Below are 7,790 nucleotides of genomic sequence, written 5' to 3'. Positions count from 1 at the left end.
AAAGAAGAGTTTGTTTGGTCAAAAAATCGGAGTCCGAACGCCGGTAATGCCTGAGTGCGTACGCTAGGCTGCGATGCTGAGCGGCGTACTGGTGTAGATCGCTCTTTTCCTGACCAACTATTATCGCGTGCGGACATGCTTCGTTTTGCTTTCGCTTTTGATATAAGGGTTTTAGCCCTTTTTTTATTTTTACACGTTCATATTAGCGTAATCTTTCGTACGGAAGATTACGATAACGCGAACGTACGATTAGCCTGGGTTAGCTTTGTTTACGTTAAACATTCAAGGTAAACATTGGAACGGATTCATACGATTTACATTATTTTTAATGGGAAAAATGATTTCGCTGATCGAACAAATCGGTTTTCGAACAGGGTTCTGGAACGGATTATGGTCGAGAACCGAGGTCCCGCTGTACATGATTTTGAATGCTTGGCACCTCTTTAAATATGAGATGATAACTTGTATTTAGGAATCCCTTTATTTAAGACTTAAATAAGACTTTTCATTTTTTGCGGCTCCGAACATGTTTGTTTTTTTTACTCTGATATAGCTCTTTTTCCAGGACACAGATATCTAAAAAATTAGCGTAAAGAAAATATACAGTGCCTAGCAAAATTTTAGGCTGCCCAAGAACATTATCGGCTTGAACTTAAAGCTAAAAAACTGATAATATTTCTTAAGAATCAACAACTTGAGAGACACAATCGCAACGTGGAACCAAAGTACTTCAACTTTTTATATCATTTTTACAATTTGGAATGTTAAATAAATTTGGTTTCCTTTCACAATTGTGTCTCAAATGTTGTTGATTCTAAGAAAACATTGTTTTGTACATGAGTATAAAGCCTGTAAGCAATGTTCCCTCTAATTTTCCGCGGGTCTGAGCGTTCACACAAAGTCGGTGAGCAACGCTTGAAACAACAGTGAGCCACCATAATCCCAAGTGTGGCAAGATAATTCATTATCAAACATGTCCAAAACTTGACATCAAGTTACATTTTGCTGAGTTTCCGGCAATGCAAAATTATTTTTCTCTTTTGAATGAATTGACTCAAGTACTATTGAAAAGGTTGTACGGCCTACAAACGTCGTTTGTTCTTACAATTCTATCACAAGATATCCATTTCTTTTTATTTCTTAACATATTTTGTCGCATAATATTAACATGTTTTGGGGCTTTTTTAGTTGGTTGTAAGATACAGAACTGTACTTATTAAATTTTTTAGTGGAAGTACAATGTTGGCAACAAGATTCACTTGATACAATTGGAAATTATTTGAATGCAACACAAACTTTTTCTTCTTTTTTCCATGTTTTTTTTCTACTTTTTTTAAAATTCCTTTTAAAAAGTCTCATTGTGTTTATTTTTTCCGAGCTGTTACTTTTTTTTGTTGTCCATTTACTTTTTTCGGACGTTTCTTTCTTTTCTTTTTTTTTCTTTTTCTCTTCCTTTTGTTTCTTTTTTTCCCAGCTTTTCACTCCTTTTTTTGGTATTTTTTCTTTTTTGTTCTATTCCCCCTTCCTTTAAGTCATTTTGTGCACAATTTTACATAGTACTTGGTCATGTTGGGATTAAAGAAGCAAAAACAACCCGAAGAGCCGTTTAGGACCCGAAAGAGCCGGTTCCTTTTAGTGAGCCGAGCCGAAGAAGCCGGTTCTCGACAAACTCTACTGACTTTACTTTTCAACTTCGTTCGACATTGACACATTTGGGACACAGCGTCAGGGGAACCCATGTATTTTTACCTTCATGCACTGTAACTTTGACTTAAGTCGCTTCTTAATTAGTCATTTTGAGCCCTTATTTTTGAGAATGTGCAAGCAGTGCGCAATTGCACTGCGTGCAGCTTAGAGGGAACACTACCTGTAAGCACTGTATTTGGGGTGACTTACATTTTGTTTGGAACCAGAGTACAAAAGTCGTCAGGACACAAGTCATATGTGAAGAGCGTGCCATTTGGCGACGGGTTGTCGTACCGAACGGAGCATAAGACCCAAATGTTCATTATCTGAATTCTTGTCCTTCCTTATGGTTAATTGTCCAATCAGGTGCTTGGGAGATTTCCTAGATGAGTGAGTCTCAAAAACAGAGACCGAGATTTTACATTGTTGTACAGTAAATTCCGTCAAGGAGAATATCAGAACTTCATTGAAGACGGTCATGGCGTTTCGAGGTACTGCTGACGTTTTTTGATGTTTCGTCTTGCACCGGTTGCACTGCAAAGCGATCTTGACGTGGAGCGCTGGTAAACAAAGACATTCATTAGGACAGGAATGGCAAACACATTTTAGCTTACGGAGGTAGACTGGAAAACGATATGAATGGCATAAAAAGTCAACCTTAGCTATAGGGCCGCGGTCTTCAGGTATTCAAGGATGTCAGATTTGAATGAAAACTTTTACTGAGAGTTTTATTCCACAATATTTATTTCATTCTCTAAGTGTCATGATTGCCGATTGAACGCAGCTGCGGCGGCGTAATTGGCGGCAACAGCCCGGACAGCTGATTGGTGGACACTCCCTTTTTAAACCCCCGGCTTCCTCTTGGGAGCTGTCAGATTGTTGCGAACTGTTGCCTTCTGTTCAGCTAGCCTTCTCGTCCGACCCCGTTTTTGCTAAACCTTTTCCTGCCTGATCTTTGTTACTGACCTGTTTACGCCCCGTTCTTCCTGCCTCCTGTTACCGACCTTGATTACGAACTCGATATCGCCTTTTGTTCCCAGTACCGGCCAACGACTTGCTATTCCCGCCTGTCTCCGTTCCCCCTCGTCCGACAAGGAAGTGGCACTCCCGCCCCGCTTGCTCCTGTTGTCCGTCACTAAGATTTAATTTCTTGTAGTGATTGTCACTAGTGCATTTGTAAAAAACAAACAAAACAAAACAAAAAGTGAAACAACACTTGAATAAATTCCCACTGCAGTTAAACACGGGAAAACTTATGGAGACTGTAAAGTGGCAGAAATTTAAGATTTCAAAGTCTGTTTTCTGTCACAAGCCAGAAACAAAGACAGGATCCAGTAGCGTTTGTTTACTCAGTTTTATTGATAAAGAGGGAGAGCAGGGCTTGCTTCCACGATCCAATGATTGACGGACACGGATAGCAGGTGGCTGTAACGCGGAAATGGCACTTCCGTGTCGAGCGAGGATAATCTTAGACTGCAGGGATACTGGTCACTAGCCGGGACGGGGGAGCAAGGGCGGTATCGAGTTCAGAAATTAGGTCGGCAAGAGGTATCAGGCAGGAAACAGGGCAAAACAGGTTGGCGGTCGAGGTGGCAGATCAGGGCAGAAACAGGTCCGGAAACAGGTTGGCAACAGGTATCAGGCAGGAGAAAACAGGGCAGGAAAATGTCGGGAGATATGAGCTTGCCTAGTTGGGAGCATAGGTTCGCAAACGGTCTGACGGCCTCCTCTTGGAAGCTGGGGGTTTAAAAAGAGTCTCAGAACCAATCAGCGCTCAGGGCTGTTGGTGCCAATTGGGCAGTCACAGGTGCTCTGAATCAGCAATCATGACATTTTCTTTATTTTTGTATTTTATATATTTATTTTCTTATGAAAACGTTCACCTGAACATTACTGCTAGATTTGATATATATTACAGAAAGGAGCTAAAGCTTATTTAAATGTCCGCTATTTATTTTGTATTGCCTTTGAAAGCACGTCCGTGGTGCCTGGCTATAGCGACATCTATTGGACGTATTTAACACTGCAAGTCATAGTTTGGCCCGATGTCGCTAATTATTCTTTCGTGCTTTTCTCAGCGTTGTCTGGCGTCCATGTGAAATGATGTGACGGGCCTAATCTGTTGCGCGGGCCACGAGTTTGACACATGTGGTTTGGAATCAAAATATGTTTAGATGTTACCTGCATCCAAGTGTAGGTCCTTGTTGACTGTTCGAACCTTCAAAACTCCAACCTCAATCCGCTGAGAAGTTGGGAGAAACTTCAATGACAGAAGTATTTCTCCGACAAGATCCTAGCAAAACGAGAGTCATTTGATTGGACAAGGCAAGCAATAATTTCTGGCTACCGGCTAAATTATACATTTCTTTGTACTTATATCAGGATTGGTCCTCCATACACACCAACTCATTGAACAGCCCACAGATACACACAAAATTCTCGGTAAAATGTGTTATTTGTATATTTGTTACCTTTTGGGGTGTATTGAGCTTTCCTTTTAGCTCCAATGGGTAGGAGATATCAAGCTGTCCTAAAGAGATCCTTACTTCTCCTAAGGCGTTGTGTCTGGAGAATTTATCAAAGTCTCTCACCTGGTGCACAATAAAATGGGGTTTATATTCAAGGATTGTAGGACTTGTCATACATAAATGTGGCTTTTTCTATTTTTGTTTAAAGATTTTTAGATTGTTATTTATAGAAGATATAAGAACTCATGTGCCAAACTCAATGTCCGCGGACAAAAATATGGTCAGCCTGTCATAATTGCCAAAATGAAGACACCTGGGGCAATCGTTTGGCGCGTAGGAGTGCGCTCTCTGATCGGCTGGCACTCTCCTCTTAAGCTGTCAGCGCCCAGAGGAGAGTGTCAGACCGTACTTGTGTCTCCCTGTGTGTTTTGCCAGATTCCAGTACCAAAGACCTTTCCAGTTTGATTCCTGCCTGCCTTCGGTGTCGACCTGTTTCTGCCCCATGCTTACGACCTGCTCTCCTGCCCTGGCCATCAACCCACCCGCTAAGCCGTATCGATTCTGCCTACCTGTCACGGAACTGCCATTCCGTCCAACGCTGCTAGCGACCGACAATCATCGGCTTCCTAAGCAAGCTCTGTCAGCTCAATCCGATAAAGATTCCTTTAAAACGAACGCAATTGGGTCCGAGATTCCATTCTTGTTCCTGACACAGCCACATTCTTTTATGTAGCCCGTGACACAATGCCGAGAGAAGCACAAGAGAAAAATGAGCTACATTGCGTCAAGTCAAGTAAAGTCAAGTCAAGTCATGTTTATTTGCATAGCCCTAAATCACAAAGAGTCTCAAAAGGCTACACAGATCAAAGACTATTGCAAACTACAGACTCAAACAACGACTTGCCGTTTTATATATATCCAGTGGATGTCACCAAAGCCAGGCGCCACTCGCAAAACATCCACTGTAGCTGTACTTGCTGACTCCCATTAATCAACCAGAAAACATTTTGAAAAACCATAGTTACGTTATTTTACTTAAAATTGAAATCATAGACGTGCTGTTAAAGCAATACAAAAAAATTTAAAACATTGAAAACAATAAATAACACCTGGGTTTCTTTGCAAAAGTTTACAAAGCTTTAGCACTTTTTTATAGTAGATATGAAATCTAGCAGCAAAGTTCCCCTATTCCGAGAAATATTTTCATTAAAAAAAGCGGACTTTCAAACCATTTAATCAATCATTTAAATTAGTGTTTGTGTGCTATTTCTGTCAGTTTTTAGTCTGCAGGAGTTTCACTGAGTTCAGTAAAGCAAAGTGGAAATACTTATTATTCCATCCATCCATCAGATCTCAAACTGACAGAAATCCATCCATCTGCGCCGCGTATCCTCAGTAGGGTCGCTGGGGTGCTGGAGCCTATCCATCCCCTCCATCTATCTATCTATCTATCTATCTATCTATCTATCTATCTATCTATCTATCTATCTATCTATCTATCTTGTGGCAGTGAACAGGGGACACCCTGAACTGGTTGCCAGCCAGTCGCAGGGCCCACAGAGAGAGACAGACAACTCACTCGCTCATTCACACCTAGGGACAATTTGGATCGGTCAATTAACCTGACAGGCTTGTTTTTTGGAATGTGGAAGGAAACCCACACAAGCACGGGGAGAACATGCAAACTCCGCACAGGAAGGCTGTTAGCTGGATTTGATCCCATTACCTCAGAACTTTGAACTTCAACTTCAATTATTGTTTTGCTTTTTTTCTTGACAAATGCACAAAACCAAAGAAAAAAAAACAAAAAAACGCAGATAACCCCCACCCCCTCATTAGTCATTTTATAACCACATCTAACATGCCTGAATAAAAACGTAATAGTTAGCCTCTGAAATTGACCCTCAGCCCTTGAGCTAGGGCACACCTTTTACGCTATTAATTGACTTGTTTGGCCCCTGTGGCTCCTGAGCTAAAATGAGTTTGACACCCCTGCTACAGACCGTCCGAAATAAAACATATAAAATAAGTATGTTAGAACAAAAGTACTTTATACTGTAGTTATAACAGTTTTATAAATGACTGTGTTTTTAAGTGACTGAACCTCCATTCTGAGGTCCATGTGATCCAGATCCTTTTCATCGCGCAGAATACAGGTGAACTGATCTCCAAACAAGGGATTGCATGTGCCTTTCACAATCCGGGTCCGCCAGTCCTGGAGCACCGCACCCAGGGTGATCTGTGATCCTTCACTCTGTGAATCGCAGCAGAAAGAGAAGACAATAATGCGGTAAAACGACGTGACTGTTTGGATTTGGAAGCTGGATTCGAATAATGTTGCTCGATTACAGGTATGTGCGGAGTTAGAGTAAGGAGATTAGTTTTTACTGTTTTTAATAATGGACACCTGCAAAAGAGATTGCATATGATCGGGGTTGGATAGGGTTACTTTAACTGGATTACTTTCAATTACTTTTGGATTACACCAATACCAAATATGCTAATAAAAGACAAAGGAAACTAAATATGAATAAAATGACTAAATTTTGTGCAGGCTTGGGGAGTAACGGAATACATGAAACGGCAAAAATGATGTTGGCAAGCTGTTTGGATTTATTTTCCTTTTGTTTCTGTCGCATTTTATGTTCGTTTTGCCGGAGATCAAAGAGATCAAAGCCAGGAGAAAAAGCTTACCACGTGTTGTGAGTCATCATTTTATTCATATTTAGTTTCTTTTGTCTTTTATTAGCACATTTGGTATTGGAGTAATCCAAAAGTAATTGAAAGTAATCCAGTTAAAGTAACCCTACCCAACCCTGCATATTATTCCAGTTTGTTATTTTGACTATTATACTCACTGTTTACATCAGGGGTAGAGAACCTATGGCTCGGGAGCCATGTATAGCTCTTTTCATGAGTACATATGGCTCCGAAATAAAATATAACTATTGCACATCTCTCTGTGGCGTTCCAAAGTCAAGTGATTTCATCCCGATTTTGGTCCATGTAAAGCCGAAGCAACTTAATGTAGAAGTTCGATAAGAAACCATTTAAACTGATAGATAAAAAATGCTGACAAACGACTTTGATTGGGTGAGCAGTACAGGTTGTCACGAGGCGGAGTGGAGTGGATGACCGGACCAGAACGGAGGCAGGAGGCAGGAAGGGAGAACTCAATTGCGTAACAATCCAAAACTTTTATTCACCAAAATAAAAGTTGTCCAAAACTCTGGGACATGACAAAACAAACAGTTGTTTCTTCCAACTCAACTAAACAGGACAAGGCATAACAGAACGGACAATGTTTAAAACTAAAACAGGACAAGGCATAACAGACCGGGGAATGTGTAATGAGCCAGCGCCCGCCAAACCCACAACCCAGCCTTAAGTAGCAGACCAGCAATCAGCTGATCTGCTACAGCTTGAGTTTGGGGGCGCGGCAGACTGGTCGCCACGGCGACCGTGACACAGGTGGGCGGATCCCTGCATACAGCGCAAGGCACTTCCTTTTATGACGATATGCTTATCTTTTGCAGTAATTTTTGACATTTTTACAAAAGAACTTTGCATGCAAATTGTTTTGAAACCATTATTAAGGACAAAAAAAATGGCCTTAACACTCTTAACTGAAGGTGG

The 7,790-nt window shown here is 41.1% G+C and overlaps 1 protein-coding gene across 5 annotated transcripts in view; it reads right to left on the bottom strand.

Annotated features, from left to right (window-relative positions):
* Window positions 1-1,715: 1,715 nt before the first annotated feature.
* The window catches only part of syt19 (synaptotagmin XIX), a 69,089-nt gene continuing 63,014 nt past the window's right edge, over window positions 1,716-7,790 (bottom strand). For all 5 annotated transcript variants that reach the window (XM_088339671.1, XM_088339669.1, XM_088339668.1 and 2 more), the window contains 4 exons: window positions 6,259-6,408; window positions 4,158-4,277; window positions 3,868-3,979; window positions 1,716-2,246 (listed from right to left, as the gene is read on the bottom strand). In XM_088339671.1, coding sequence (XP_088195797.1) covers window positions 1,939-2,246; window positions 3,868-3,979; window positions 4,158-4,277; window positions 6,259-6,408 — 690 coding nt within the window. In that variant the 3' untranslated portion in view covers window positions 1,716-1,938. The remainder of the gene's footprint in view (window positions 2,247-3,867; window positions 3,980-4,157; window positions 4,278-6,258; window positions 6,409-7,790) is intronic.

This window comes from Urocampus carinirostris, chromosome 7 (assembly GCF_059441175.1).
Source record: "Urocampus carinirostris isolate Australia breed hairy pipefish chromosome 7, RoL_Ucar_1.0, whole genome shotgun sequence".
Classification (NCBI taxonomy): domain Eukaryota; kingdom Metazoa; phylum Chordata; class Actinopteri; order Syngnathiformes; family Syngnathidae; genus Urocampus; species Urocampus carinirostris.
This window is presented reverse-complemented; position numbering and strand designations above follow the sequence as displayed.